General features: G+C 41.1%; 1 protein-coding gene across 1 annotated transcript in view; it reads right to left on the bottom strand.

Moving 5' to 3' along the window:
- The window catches only part of PCNX1 (pecanex 1), a 269,570-nt gene that overhangs the window by 191,515 nt on the left and 61,531 nt on the right, over positions 1-16,524 (bottom strand). Inside the window, 4 exon segments of the mRNA XM_030213968.1 lie at positions 58-147; positions 9,810-9,849; positions 13,761-13,866; positions 16,125-16,333. Of these exon segments, the coding sequence (XP_030069828.1) occupies positions 58-147; positions 9,810-9,849; positions 13,761-13,866; positions 16,125-16,333 (445 nt within the window).

Genomic DNA, 16,524 nt, shown 5'->3' with positions numbered 1-16,524 from the left:
ATTAATCTAATGCAAGTATGCACTAACTATACACTATAGTACAGAAACAGGGCTTACCTCTTTCCTCACTTCCTTCCTTATACAAGCTACAGCTCTGCCCAAGACTTAAGCTTATATCATCTGATGTCTTTGCAGTATCTGTATCACCTGCACATCAAAAATGACACATTAAGGCTCAACAACTTAAAATCTAGTAGCCCATACAGATAGACTGGTGCTTTAGTACACTATATTTCTAAACAGGAAACCTGGTTGACATTCCCACTTTTGGCAGCTCTTCCTCGGGCCATCCAATCTGGAAGAGTGGTGAAGTATAATGATCCTATGGTCCTATCCAATTCACCATTGGTAATAGGCTCTGAAAGGAACTATATCATTTACAGTTTCCTTTCAAATCACAGAAGTTGCTACAATGGATACTTTATAAATGATAGTAATGGCATAAACTCAAATTAGGGATTCCCATATGACAGTTTCAAAAAAGGCCCCTAGTGCAGGCAATCCAGGAAATTACAGACTGGTAAACCAGACTTCAGTGCTGGGCAAAACAGCGGAAACTATTATAAGGAATAAAATCACTTGATTTGGAAAGACCACCACAAGCCAGGTGCAAGGTTTTCCTGACCCTACAGTCCAGGGTTTAGGCCCTTGTGTTACGTTTTCCTTGTAATTTTATGGTATTGTTTGAGGGTAAACAATTTCAGTTTTTTGAACCTAAACAAGACTTTCTGAACACTAGGGAGGATATGCATGTTTAGTGTAGTTTCAATATGTTCACTGTTAGAGGGCGGCTGAGAAAACTAGGTGGGAGAAAAAAAAAATCACATATGTATTTACATTCTTCTTCCTTTTTCTTTGTCTTTTATCTTGGATCTCATTCCTTTATATAGTGGACAAAAATTTGAACTTTTTTCATGAGTTGTTGATTACTTTTGAGGGTTTCTTTTTTATTTTTCTTGTATCCTGGTGCTGTGATACTGTTTGGATATTGTGTATTAATCTGTATTAAAATTCAATTAAAAATATAATAAAAATCACTGAACAAATAGACAAACGGTTTAATGGGACAGAGTTAACAGATTCAGACCCAGATGCACAAAACTTTAACGAGGAAATTTTAAACCGTAGCATGCATTAAAGGCCTTTCTCTGACGAAGCTAGCAGCTAACGAAAACGGAATACAAACGAGTAACTACCATTGTAATGTGGACGATTCAGGATGCACTAACCATACCGACGATTGCACCGAATCATTTACTGCGATATATTTTATGTGAGGTCAGAGCTGTCGTTAAGGCCTGAGCTGTCAGACACGCCGCTACTCCCTGCTTCCCCCTGCAGCATACAAATCCAAGCTGGCATGTTTAAAAGTGAGATTAAATAAAAACGCTACCAATAAAGAACGACAAGGTGGATGCAGTACTTCCTAGCTTCCCCCTGCATTAAGAAAAGCAAAATCAAAAATCGAAATAGGATCGGGAGGGGGCAAAGGCGCTCGTCAGGAGCGTCCTGTATGGACAGCCTTGCCCCCCCCCCCCCCACTTCACCCTGCACAAAAACTCCAAATTTTAGCAGCCCCGGCACCACTCCCTTCCTGTTCCTTTCTCTCTACTCTCCCACAGCTCCGCCTCCCGCCATCCTCCACCCCCCCCCCCCCTGAGGTCGTCGTCGCCGTTCCCCCCCTCCACCGGGCCCCCTCTCCGCATTACCGGGCCCGCGCAGCGCCTCTCACCTCTGTATGAAGGTGCTGCATGGGCAAGACGACCATCTGATCGCTGCAGTCTTCAGGACGTCTCTCTCCTTCCCTGAACTGGGCCTGCCCCCGTCTGACGTAAGGGGGCGGGCCCAAGTCAGGAGAGAGACTTCCTAAAGACTGCAGCGATCAGATGGTCTTCTTGCCCGTGCAGCACCATCATACAGAGGTGAGAGGCGCTGCGCGGGCCCGGGAATGCGGGGGGGGGGGGGGGGCAAGGCCGTCCATACAGGACGCTCCTGACGAGCGCCTCTGCCCCCTCCCGATCCTTTTTTGATTTATGTTTTAGTTTTCTATTTAATGCAGGGGGAAGCGGGGAGCCACATGTTTGTGTTTTTTGTTGTTGTTGTTGTTGTTGTTATTGTTTTGACGTTTGTGGCATGCGCAGAGCAGCCAGCAAAACGCTTGACTGCTCTGCGCATGCTTTAGGGGCCGATTACCGACGGGGATTACACCACTTTAACAAATGTTTAATACATTGTACTTTTCAATACCGCACCGAACATGTGCGATTTGTTTTTTGGTGCATTCTTCGTTTTTTCAAATTCGTTAAGGACTTTTACGTTTTAGATTTTTTTTTACGTTTGGTTGATGCATTTGGGCCTCAGTCAAGGGTAGTCTTGTTCAACCAATGTGCTTCATTTCTTTGAATGCATGAATAAACTTGTGGATAAAGGTGAGCTGGTTGATGAAGTATATCTAGATTTTCTGAAAGTGTTTGACAAAGTCCCTTATGAGAGACTCCTGAGAAAATTAAAAACCCATGGGACAGAAGGCAATGTTCTGTTGTGAATTATTTACTAGTAAAAAAGCTCATTTCTGTTTGAAAGGAAACAGGCGCTAGCAAGGTTTTCCTCTGAGTATGTATGTTTGAGAGAGTATGTGAGAGTGACTATGTGAGAGAGGCTTCTGTTCCTGCTGCTGTGCATTCCCTGTGTTGTGCTGATTCACTGCTCCCTGTATCGTGGCTCCGCCCCTCTCCCTTCTACTGGCCAATCTGGTGTGGGTTGTGTGACATCACTATTATCTACTCCAACATGATCCACAGTTCCAGGCAGCCTCAGAATGTTGCAGGTGAGAATTATTATATAGGATTAGGACTTATTTACTACCTTTTTGAAAGAATTCACTCAAGGCGGTATACTGCAAGAATAAGTGCAACATAAGCAATAGTTACAGCAGTAAAAATATTCAAATATAAAGTATGGCATAGTATATTACTTACAGTGTCAACACAATATGTAACATTTTAATAGACAGATGGAAAATATAGATAGGTAAAATAGGGAGATTAATATAAGAAAGCTCCAGATGGAGGTAAGAAAGGTGATTGAATGTTATTAAACAGGGTAGGAGCGGGATAAACATGTCTGGCTATAGTATGTGCAGCTGCTCTTCAAGTATGCTGGGCCATTTCCTTTAAGGGCCTTGAAGATCAAACCGTTTTAAATTTAGCACTGTATTATACTGGTAGCCAGTGAAGGTTTTGCAAAAATGGTGTGATGTAGTCACGTCACTTACAAACTTCTATTAGTCTTGCTGCAGAATTCTGAATCGATTGAAATTGGTGCAAGTGCATTACAGTAATCCAGGTTTGATGTTATCATGGCATGCACAACTAAGACAAGATTTGCCTTTTTAACGTAAGGAGAGAAGCAATGTAGTTGTTGCAAATGATAAAAGCAGCTCTTGAAGGTTGCTTAGATTTGGGGGATCAGATTAAGTGTTGATTCTAACTGTATTCCAAGGTTCCTGACTTGTGATTTGAGGAGGAGTTTGTAGTTCCAAGAAGAGATTTTGATATCAGGTATGTGAACACTTGTGTTATGGACCCATATAAGCTCAGTTTTACTTTGGTTCAGGCAGAGTTTGTTGGTTTTAGTCCATTAGGAGTTGGTTAATGGATAGCAAACAGAGGGTAGGGTTAAATGGCCAATTCTCTAAGTGGAGGAGGGTGAATAGTGCAGGGGTCTGTACTGGGACTGGTGTTATTTAACATATTTATTAATGATATGGAAGCGGGGACAGATAAGCGAGGTGATTAAATTTGCAAATGCAAAACTGTTCAAAGTTGTTAAAATACATGCAGGTTGTGAAAAACTGCAGGAAGACCTTAGAAAGTTGGAAGACTGTGTATCCAAATGGCAGATGAGATTTAATGTGGACAAATGCAAAGTGTTGCATATTGGGAAGAATAATCCAAATCAGTTATTTGATGCTAGGTTCCTATGAGTCAGTACCCAAGAAAAAGATCTAGGTGTCAACATGGACAAAAAAGCATACAGAATGCTAGGAATTATTAGGAAAGGGATAGAAAATAAGAAAGAATATTATAATGCCTTTGTATTGCTCCATGGTGCAACCACACCTTGAGTATTGTGTGCAGTTCTGGTCACTGTATCTTAAAAAAAAGATATAGCAGAATTAGAAAAGTTCAGAGAAAAGCAACCAAAATGATTAAGGGAATGGAACTCCTCTCTTATAAGGAAAGGCTTAAGAGGTTAGGACTTTTCAGCATGGAAAAAGGAAAAAAAAAAAGGACAGCTGAGGGAGGATTATGATGGTCTACAAAATACTGAGAGGTGTAGAATAGGTAAATGTAAACTGATTTTTTTTTTTATTCTTTCAAAGTAGAAAGACTAGGGGGGACACCCAAGGAAGTTACATGGTACTACTTTTAAAATGAACAGGAGGAAATATATTTTCAGTCACAGAATAGTTAAGCTCTGGAACTCATTGCCAGAGGATGTGTTATTAGCGGTTAGTGTATCTGGGTTAAAAAAAAAAAAACAAAAAAACAAGGTTTGGACAAGTTCCTGGAGGACAAGTCCCTAATCTGCCACAGAGACAAAAATGGGGAGAGCCACTACTTGTCCCTGGGGTCAGCAGCATGAATCTTGTTACTATTTTGGATTCTGTTAGGTACTTATGACCTGAATTGGCCACTGCTGGAAGCAAGATACTGAGCTAGAAGGACCACTGGTCTGACCCAACATGGATGTTCTTATTTTCTTAAGATACCTTCTTTCTTGGGTGTCCTGGACTGCAGGGGATGCTTGGGCAGAATCTACACGGGAATAAACACTGGAGACCATATATGATCGATATGCAAAGAAAGCCAGATGGACTAAGAGGTCTTGTTGGGGGAAATGAGCATAAATAAAAAAAATGATTACTATAAAACATTCTTGTGTTAATCAAGACCACCCTAAGACTGAAGTAACAAATAAATGTATGTTTAACGAATTCAAGAAGCTGCACATTACTGTGGTTACAAAGGAGAGAGGGTTAGCAATAAATCTCTGGCCACAGAATAAAATCTAGTCCGTAAAGTGATTGGTTTTGCTCAGTAATTTCTTGAAACCCAGATTATACTACTCTATAAGAGAAGCAAAATCTTAAAAGTTTTTGTTTTTCTTTTGTCAAATTTTTTTTATTTTTTATTTTTATTAACACAGTACAGCAGTGCTCGCATAGACATATCCAAAACTTCCAGTTATGTGTATACAGTAACTCATAAAGATCACATTTTGAAGCTTACAAAGCATCTAACCATAAATCACCGGCCTGGCTCGCACTACACACTGCATTTTCTGTTCTATTCCCCTTCCCCAGTCATACTTCACGCTCACCACTTTAACCCACACCATAACTCAACATCTATCCCAAACGCTCCCCTCATACCCTCCCATTCCCTTCCCCCCCCCCTCCCTCATTGCCCTGTAAAGGTAACACTTTTAAACAGGCTGTCCACCAGACCATGATATTGCCTGGTGGTAAGCTTTGCAGAGGTGGCATAGATACGGCACTCATTCTCACCCACCATTCTCATTTTATTATACCACACTTCTACTGGGGGATGTTCTGGGTGTATCCAAAATTGTAAAACGGTTTTTTTGATCAATAAGAGGGATGTATATATAAATCTCCTATGTGACTTAGGAAGACCCTGGGCAATCAGAAGGTCTTGGTCTCCCAACAGTAAGGTTGCATAATCCCACTCTATCTGCCTGTTTGTGACTTCTTTAATCACCTGAAATGCTTGGTTCCACAGTGAAAGACGGGCATTCTAAAAAAGAGTGAATAAAAGTCCCCCACCCTTTCTGGCATTTGGTGCATTGACCCTCCTCCCCAGAGGCCCATGACTGCCCCCTTAGCCTTTGTAATGTATGCTCGGTGCAATATCCTGTATTGAGTTTCTTGCAGGTCTGCTACTTTAACCATGTCATAGATATTGGAGAAAAGCTTACTAAATTCTTTAATAGTGTAGTTTCTAGTCAACTCTCTATTCCACTGGTCCATCAATCTTTCCATCCCTCCCAGAGGCCTATGCATCTGCAAGATTTTATACCATGTGGATAAGCTGTTCGCCTTGTACGGTGTACGCAATAGAATCTTGTCAATTGGCCCCCACAGCCATCGATCTCCATGTGCCCGTTGTAAAGAAGAATAATAATGCCGTACTTGAAGATATTGTAGTAAATGCTTATTGGGGAAGTCCCACCTCTCCTTCAGCTGATCAAATAATTCTAACTGCTCCTGCCCTTGTGCCATAAGATGGACCACCATTACACATCCCCTCTCCTTCCACTTGTCAAATATACAGCATCCTAGGCCTGCCAGGAAATCTGCATTGCCCACCATCCCCAGGAAGGGGGATGCCTCTGGTGCTCGATTCTGATGCCCTCTCCACCAAGCCCACGCCCTTCGCAGAGGCTGCAGAAAGGCCAGTCTTCCTGCTGTATCATATATATTACTAGGCCTCATATGTATTAGATTTATGAATGACCATGGGGCACTCCAGTCCTTCGCTCGGCAAAAACCGGTAAGTACCCGTCATTCCCTCAAAAATAAGTCTCATAAGTGCAGCCACATTATATAGGCGTAGTTCAGGTAGTGCCAGGCCTCCCACGGTCTTATTCAGAGAGAGCTTCTGGTGCCCTATCCGTGCTCCCCTCCCTTGCCAGATGAAGGAACGTATGATAGATCGGTATAAATGTTCGTCTCTCCGTAACAGCCATATGGGGGCCGCTTGTAAGGGGTATAAGATCTTTGGCAGTAAAACCATTTTAAACTAAGGCTATTCTGCCCATCAGAGAAAGCGGCAAGTGCTTCCATCTGTCACACAGCTTCCTGATGTTTTCAATATATCAACCACATTTTTTTGTAGAATATCAATGTATTAACACTAAGAAAGATTCCCAGATATCTCATGGCTCCTCGCGCTAGCGGTATTGGCAACCCCGACCAGCCCAGGTCCGCAAAGCTTCCCGATAACGGGAGCACCTCTGATTTTAAACAGTTGACCCGCAGCTTCTTTTGTCAAATTTTATACACTTGCTGAAACCAGAGCTATATGATCAAATAAAATTATTTTGGGTACTTGCAGTATCTCAAGAATACCTATGGCAAGCAGTAATTCACACCGATTACAAATTTTACTTTAAGCAACTATCCATAATTTCTATGAAACCCTTAGGGCAACTATAGTGTCCAGAGTCACTCATCATTACTCACTTTTTGGGGGGCCATATTGATTAATGTCACAAATAGCACACACATTAAAACCAAATCATAAAATACCATTTCACAATTGTCATGTACCAAACAGAAAACAACTTTAAAATATTTATCACTTTGCCGTTTCAGAATGAAAGGCAGTTAATCAAATCAACATTTTAAAGATTCATTACTTGGCAGGCATAAATACTGTATTTTATACTGGATTACATCCATCTGGGTGATTGGTTCTTAGATTGGCGGATTACACTCCATGACAGTTGGAGCTTAACTATTTTACTCCCTGTAACTTTTATTTGTTAATACAAGCACCATGTTCGGCTATCCCAAACCCTTTTAGAACTAGCCTATTGTTATACTCGCTGAGAGTGCTCTGGAAAGATATAGTCAGATTTGGGGGCATAGATCCTCATATGTCTGATCTGTTTCCTATCAGTGGGAATCTGATGTTTTCACCTGGTAATGAAAATAGTACTTTCCGTAGCTGGACACAAATGGGCATTACTCACCTGGAACATGTTGTAACAGACCGGGGCTCCCTGCTGAGTCTGGGAGCTTTGAGGATTGGGATAGAAATTAATAATACCTTTGCTTATAATCAATTGGCTCATTATGTTAGTTCTTTGTGCACAGAGGCCTTAAGATCTCAGCATAGTCATCGCTTGCGGCAATTTTTTCAGTTGGTAAGGGGAGATAAGCTCTCAGTGTCGGGCCTTCACAGAGCTCTTGCTACTTTCCCCCTTCTGCGGGACAAGGAGTTTATTAGACTGCGCTGAGCCAGGGACCTGGTCAGGCCTAACCTTTCTCTGGATTTTACTGTCTTGATCTCTCAGATTTCCACATTGACTGTTAATGCAGATTTAAGGGAGTGCCAGTATCGTATTTTACACAGGCCATATCTTACTAGAGTTCAAATTTTTTAAATGGGAGGTGTGGACACCTTTGTGTGCAAAATGTCAGCGCATGCTTGGATCTTTTTTTCATTCCCTCTGGACCTCCATTTTCCAATATTTGATGTTTTTGTTGGGCTCACGGATTCCGTTCACCCCTCTGGGAGTTCTTTTGAATAAATATGAACTTTTTGTATTGCAGAGCAGTCCTGCTACACAATTGATCTGCAAAGCCTGTCTGGTTGGCAAACATATTGAGTCTTTGGACCAGTGATTCCCCGCCGGACTACTGGCACTGGCGAAATAAATTTCATGGGCTTATGTTATTTGAGCGGCGTGAAGCACATTTGTCTCCTAAAAGGAGGAGGAAGTATCTTGGCATTTGGGGACCATATATATAATCTTTGTACACCCGGGGAGGGGGGGGGGGGGGAGAAGTTTAGTGGTGAATAATCTTTGAGAGATTCTGGGTTTGTAAGTCGTGTTCACCCTCAGCTTTGAGTTTTGAGTCTTTTGGTTTGCTTACACACAGTTTAATTTCTTTTAACAGGGTGGGGTGGGAGGTTTGCTAAATTGGAAACATCAATGCATACCTGCTTCCTGGGTTGTGCCATTCTCTCTATGAATACTCCCTAATTAGACCTTGTCATGCTACTTTGTGGACAAGTTGTGTACTATATACAATCTGTCGCTATCTCTCTCTTGGATTGCCTCTGTTCGTCATTAGGAATATGTAATATTACCTGGTAATTGTGGGATGTATTGATGATACACTACTTGCCATTATGCTAGAACTCGAAAGTGTTATTGAGGACCCTGGATTGGGAGGAAGATATGTTTTAGGTTTGAGATGGGTAGGAATACTTAAATTATTCTAGCCAAGTTGTCGAGTGGGATTTGTGGTTCCTGTAATGTTGGGAATGGAGTTATTGGATGGGAGTTAGTATGTTGGGTTACAGCATGTTGTGAGAGGAGGGGTGGGGGGAGGGTTAATATGTTAAAAGATTGAGGACGTTCTACCAATTTAAATTATTTGTAAGTGCGATCAGACCATGTACTTTGTATCACTTAGGTCAATGTTGTATATATGTGGATTTACTTGTCATCAATAAAACAGTATTATACCTATATTGGATTACATTTTATTACCCATAGTGCACAGTTCTGTCATTTTTGAAGGAAACAGAATACACAGTTAACACAAAACTACAAATTTCATATAGACAATGTTAACAGGACCAACCAGTTCCAGTAACCTAATAAGACAAATTCTCATATATGTTCGAGTCACTTGACTAACGAAACAAGAAGGGGTTAAGCATAGAGGACTTAAGAGGTATTAAGAAGAAAAAAAAACTGGCAAACTTATGAAATGCTCATTTTTAAAAAAGTTCTAAAATCCACCCTTTCAATCAGTAAGCTGAATTATACAGAGAAAAATTTAAGTGGTTTAACATTTGCTGCAGCTCTCATAATGCTGATCTATCATGAGGTCAGACTGCACAGCAGCTAAGTAGTCCCGTTTCTGAGCACACAAGCTAATTTCATTTTTTTTCCTCAAGTATCCATATGGGAAAACTTCTGTTTCTGGCAATGGGTGGGCTAACTGCACAAAAGTAGTCCTCACACTTTTTCAGCAGTCTTACCTTTACCAGCTGCTGTTCCTGGAAGCCGAGACAATCCAATCTGATGGCAAAATACAAAAATAAAAAAGACGGGCTTTAACGGGGAAGGAGGAAAACATTTTAAACTTCATTTTAAGCCCTCTTTATATCCTCTGAATTCCAAGAAGGAACATCCACACATTAAGGAATGTATTCTGAGAAGCAAACACTTGGCAGCAGACTTCTTTTCCTTGAGCTCTAAGTCCCAGTTCCACTAGTCCCACCATAAAGGATTATTGGTACTCAAGTGCCCTTGTACTACAGCACTGCATTGCAATCCACAGAGCCATCCAGCAAAAAATTATTACTACTTTTTTTTTTTAAATATGATTAGCAAGGATTCCATTTTGGCATGGCCACACACATTTTACGTGGTACAGGTTTCAATACTTGGGTCCCACACACACTGCCTCAGTTAGGTTATAGATGCGATTGCTTGATTATCTTAACAGATACAGATCGATGATCTACAAATTTATTTTCAGGATACTACCAATGTTCTTACCACCCAAACTCTTAAAATCTTTTGACTATTCACATGAATATTCACCAGTGGAAATGAACATCAAGACAGAAATCCATGGCTTTCAACAAGATGCACCACCTGAACATAGCATGATGTAGTAACAGAAAGGCTGTACCTTCCAAACTAATTTTAGTTTCTTTTATTTTCAGCCCAAGAGTTTCTTCATGACCGTTTGGGCTCAATCAAAAACAGACTTTAATGAAGACATACCATCATGAGTCTTAACTCACAACTACCACGATTCATCCCTATCTTTCCATTACCTGCATTTTGAAACACCCTCGGACTTATTTTCAAAACAGAAGGGCACCCATCTTTCGACACAAATCGGGAGATGGGCGTCCTTCTCCCAGGGTCGCCCAAATCGGCATAATTGAAAGCCAATTTTGGGCGTCCTCAACTGCTTTCCGTCGCAGGGACGACCAAAGTTCAAGGGGGCATGTCGGAAGCATAGCGAAGGCAGGACTGAGGCATGCCTAACACATGGGCATCCTCGACCAATAATGGAAAAAAGAAGGGCATCCCTGACGAGCGCTTGGGCGACTTGGTCCATTTTTCTTACAACCAAGCCTCAAAAAGGTGCTCAAACTGACCAGATGACCACCGAAGGGAATCGGGGATGACCTCCCCTTACTCCCCCAGTGGTCACTAACCCCCTCCCACCCTTAAAAAAAAAAAAAAAAAAAAGTTTAAAAATATTTTTTGCCAGCCTCAAATGTCGTACCCAGCTCCCTGACAGCAGTATGCAGGTCCTTGGAGCAGTTTTGGTGGGTGCAGTGCACTTCAGGCAGGCAGACCCAGCCCCATCTCCTCCCTACCTGTTACACTTGTGGTGGTAAATGTGATCCCTTCAAAACCCACTGTACCCACATACAGGTGCCCCTTTCACCCCTTAGGGCTATGGTAGTGTTGTACAGTTGTGAGTAGTGGGTTTTGTTTTTTGTTTTTTTTTTTGGGGGGGGGGGGCTCAGCACACAAGGAAAGGGAGATATGCACTTGGGAGCAATTTATGAAGTCCACTGCATTGCCCCCTAGGGTGCCCGGTTGGTGTCTTGGCATGTCAGGGGGACCAGTGCACTACGAATGTTGGCTCCTCCCATGACCAAATGGCTTGCATTTGGTCGTTTCTGAGATGGGCGTCCTCGGTTTCCATTATCGCCGAAAATCGGGGACGACCATCTCTAAGGTTAACCTAAATTTCGCGATTTGGGCGTCCCCGACCATATTATCGAAACGAAAGATGGACGCCCATCTTGTTTCAATAATACGGGTTTCCCCGCCCTTTCGCCGGAACGTTCCGCGAGGACATCCTCAGAAAAACTTGGGCGCCCCTTTCGATTATTCCCCTCCCTGTAGCCTAGTATTCAATACAACAATATTTAACCACAGTTTAAAAAAAGAAGGTGTTTCACCCAGCTTCTAGCATGCATGCAGCTTAAGTTTAGCCAGAAGGCATCACTGCTGGATGACATCTAGATATCTAACATCAAAAGATGTAAAGACGACAGCAGTGGCCAGTCCATAAAGCAGAAGTAAGGCTAGAGAATTTAACCTACAGCACTGCCACAGAATTTGGCTACTTCCTCCACCACCAAATGTTTGAACTGCTATGATGATGGGACTCAAGAAGGCTTAATGTGGACCAGATGTGTATTGCTGAATAGGGTTACTACCGTAAATCTGAGACAAAGAAATGTTGATAACGTCTGTTCATTTGACTGACATCACAACTGTGTGCTAGTTTCTTCCTTTCTATAGGAGTCAAAAAGGCAATACAAATTAAATGGTTGCTTTTAAAAAATAAAATCCTAAGAAATTTTGCCAAGTTGATGAAATATTAAGACTTGCAGTCTTGTACAGATATTATCAATTCTGTGTTTATGACTGGACCAGAGCACTTGTCTGACTGAATAGGCAATGAAACAATGCTAGAACACCTTGCTGTTGAAAAGTACCCAAAGTATAGAAGTCCTACATGGAAAACTAGTACAATAATAGGACTCTCACATTATGATTTTTTTTTGGGTTGCTTTGACTTAAAGGCAGTGCTTCCCAAACTTTTCCAGTTGGGACCTCATTTTAATGGTTGCAAAATCATGCACCCCTCAGGTCTATCTTTCCTCCCATGGTTTGCTCCAGGCCAACTTGCAGTGCTAACTGACATTACAGCATCCCAGTAGCCTATTCAGGTAGATGAGGCCACTACCAGAGGTATTTTTTTGTTTGTTTTATCTTTAAATTCCAGCCATGGTCAAGATCCTAGCCTAATTAGATTTTCATATTCCACATGACTACTGGGATAGTACAATACAAACATGTAAACATTTTTTTAAACATTTCTTCTGAATAAGATAACCAAACAGAATTTATAAAATGTGTAGAACTTATCTTTCCCAGTTTATTAACTTCAGAAAACACTAAAAATGTATATTTAATATTACTTTTCACTGCAGCACTACTTTCAGGTTATTTCTACGTGGGCCATAGGTCGTTATTTTACATTTCTGACTTCAACTTACAGTGCTATTGCACGAAGATCAGATATGCAAGCTCTGAGAATATAATCAGAAAAGTTGTAAAAGGAAACATGGTTAAAGAAAAAATGGCACCAGCAGCGGTCCAAGCTAGTAAGGGAACAAACTAATTTCCCTCAAGTGGTAAACTGTTTACAGAACCTGCCACCAATAGATAATGTAGGGATCTGAGTGCCTGACAAAATTCCATTTGTGCATGATTTTAATTTTTTTTATTATGACATTTCTACCCCACATTTTCCCAAGAAAGCTCAGGTTCAATGCAGCTTACATAAATTAGCAGCAGCATTACAAGACAGATTAATACAAGAATACAACTATTTAAAAAATTTATTTTCAGATTGGCTGAACACAGATCTAAGAAGTGGGCTTTAAGTGAACTTCTAAATCACATATAATCAACTGAGTGTCTGATATACTTGGGTAATGAGTTCCAGGGTTTGGTACTTTGGTAATTATAATAGTAATTATTTTAAGGATGGTCATGATGGGTTTTGGGAGGGGCAATGTTGACCCTGACCACCACTTCTAGGAGAGGTGGTGGGGTATAGGGGTGGGGTTTGGCTGTGTTTTGAAGATTATACATAAATGGTACAGTTTGTATGGCATATGGATGTTGCTAATAAAAAAAAAGTTAAAACACAGTACCCTTTAACTACAATGTGAGAGTTTCTGCTGAGAAATATAAAGATGGCATGAAAGCAAACATTTCATGGCTTTCTTTTTTTAAAAGGTGCAATGTTCAATGGTGCTTTCAATCAGCATACTGTTCAGTAACTATTCCTGAGTGCCAGTGCTGGAAGCTTACAACAACACAATAGTTAAGCGAGCCTGCAAACTGTTGGGTTACAAAACTCAATAAGAGATTCCTACTTGGCTGTTTGGATCCACACCAGCATACGAATTTCGTGAACTGCAGCCAACAGGAGGAGTAGCCTCTCGAATGAACTCTGACAACTCTATCCCTCCTCCAGGGTCACTGAAAAAAAAACCCGCCACAGTGATCAGCGTAATAAATCATTACCAATGGACAAAGTGTGGTGCCCAACTATTCTCTTTATTCTTGTACTTTAAGGTATCTGATACTGACTGGCAAATATGCTATTAAATAAGGCTGCAGTTTGATTAAAAAAATTTTAAAGTTTGCTTATTTCCCACTGCGGCTCCTTGTGATTCTGGACAAGTCATTTAACCCTCCATTGCCCTAGGTAAGGTATCTGTATATAATATGTAACCACTGATTGTAACCACAGAAAGGTGGTATATCAAATCCCATCCCGCTTCCCTTCCATAAAGGGCTGAATCTTTCTCCCATCCCCCAGATCCAACATCTCTCTCTTTCTCTTCCTTCCCTCCCTCTCCTGTTCCACCAGGTCTATTATCCAGTACCTCTCCCTCCCTCTCTTCCACCTTCATGAACAGCAACACAAACTTGATGGTAAGCAGCACCAAGCTCTTCTTGTGGCTGCTGGCGCTCACTGCCTTGGCAATAGCTTCCACTGGTGACCCCTCTAAATTCTCCTTCCCCCTATTGTTTAAAGTGGTCTCCTGTTGGTTCCCAGCAGTGGGTGCCTGCAGCCTGGTCTAAAGTTTTCTCTGTGACCCATTCTGCCCATGCAGAAACAGGAAGTGATGTCAAAGGAGGTGAACAGGCCAGAGTGAAAACTCTGGAGCAAACCACAGGAAGCATATGTGCAACACTGCAGCAGCTGGGAACCAACAGAAGACTATTTTTAAAGGTGGGCCAGCGCGGGGTGATGCTGAATCCTAGGTGAGGGGGGTAAGATGCTGGATCATGACAAGGAGGAGACAGGAGATGCTGCAATATAATTAAATTATTTAATCGTGACTAATAATGAATGTATTAATTGCAACATTAACTAATTAACTTGCAGCTCTACTATTAAGAAAACAGAAAATGCCATATTTGTAATAATTAGAGCATGACAATGCCTAGGTAAGCTGGCAATATAACCAATTAAAGTTTAGAAATATCAATTTAGACAGAAAACATTTCCTTTTCATAGAACTTGTATTTATTTTTACTCTGTACATTTGTTACATCGTCAAATCATCCAAAAACATCAAGGCAGTTTATGAACCAAAAATTTATCAGAAAACAGATAACAACGATAACTCATGAAAGAAAAGGAAATACAAGAAAAGGAGTCTGGAGGAGTTACACAACAATAAACTACCCTTAAGCAATACATTTCAAAAACATGTACCAGGTAACTTCAAGGGGGAAGGGGGGGAGGATGCAAGACCAAGAAAAAAAAAAAAAAAAAAAAAAGTCAAGCATCAGAAGTGGTAAAAGCCTATTTAAAGAGCCAGGTTTTAAGCACAGTTTTGAATTTAAGATAAAAAGAAATCATGTGATTTTTTTTTTTGGGGGGGGGGGGGGAGGTACTGTTCCGAATAGAAAGAACTACACGCATTCTTGAATTTCATCACTATTTTTGTCTTCACAACCTCTTGCAGGAGCGCACTCCAGGTATCTACCACCCTTTTTGTGAAAAAAACATTTACAAAATTTCTCAAGAGGGTTTGCTGGAAAGCCTGATTGCAGGGATCATAACCCACTAAAAGTTGTGTATCATCAATGCAGATACACAATAAGCAGCCTACCTATTAGCAGCATATCCATCTGTTCTCCCCTCCCTCCAGCAACAAGTTCCAGAGATTTAACTATTCTTTGAGTGAAAACATATTTCCTCCTATTTGTTTTAGTTTCAACAGTTTTATTGATGACTCATCAAAGCAATTACATCTAAGAATATGGTTGTACAGTTATTCATACATGAAATTATGTACGATAAAACACTAATGCCACCTGCCATCAAATTTTTAACAATTTTATCCCCCACCCCTATTTTGTAAGGCTGTAACAATTTTATTTTTCAACAGTTCTATTAAGAAGTCAGCATGTTATACCATAACAGTTCATACCCCTAGCAAATTACACATACAAATCGGTTACATAGCTCTACTCATTTCGGAACAACCTCTCCCCGAGCAACCTTCCTCACCCCCCACATTATTCGCCCATACACTAGAAATAACAAATCCTATCACTATATGCATTGTCCACATAACACCAGACCTCCTATTTGTTTTAAAAGTATTTCCACACAAAAACATGAACAAGTGCTATATTTGATCTTAAGCAGAGTAACTTATATGCCTCTATAATGCCAAAGTCAAGCTGGCATAATTTGGTAGCTCCCAGAGCCTTACCTGGGTCCACTGCTGTCCTCTCTCCTAGCTGAGCCATCACTTCTTTCAATTTTGGTTGCTCTGTCAGTCAGCTCACTGGCACTTCTCTCCACAATCTCCCCCTCATCCAGGGCTCTGTGTAACCGGTAATTTACCATCTTCAGAACAATAAACACAGCAGCTACCACTGGGCAGTAGATGGCTACTATCACCATGGAAGATGGAAGGGCCTTGAAAGACAAAAGAAAAATTACACCTAGCAAAACAGAACAAACATGGAAGAATTACTTACTGCTTCTGTAATGAGAAAATAGTCAAAAGACTGCAGGGACAAGCACATTGAGGCCAAAAAAAAGGGGGGGGGGGGGACTGGATTACACCCTTTCACAGCCAATACTTACAGTGGTAGCGTTATAATTTC

This window comes from Microcaecilia unicolor, chromosome 9 (assembly GCF_901765095.1).
Source record: "Microcaecilia unicolor chromosome 9, aMicUni1.1, whole genome shotgun sequence".
NCBI lineage: Eukaryota > Metazoa > Chordata > Amphibia > Gymnophiona > Siphonopidae > Microcaecilia > Microcaecilia unicolor.
This window is presented reverse-complemented; position numbering and strand designations above follow the sequence as displayed.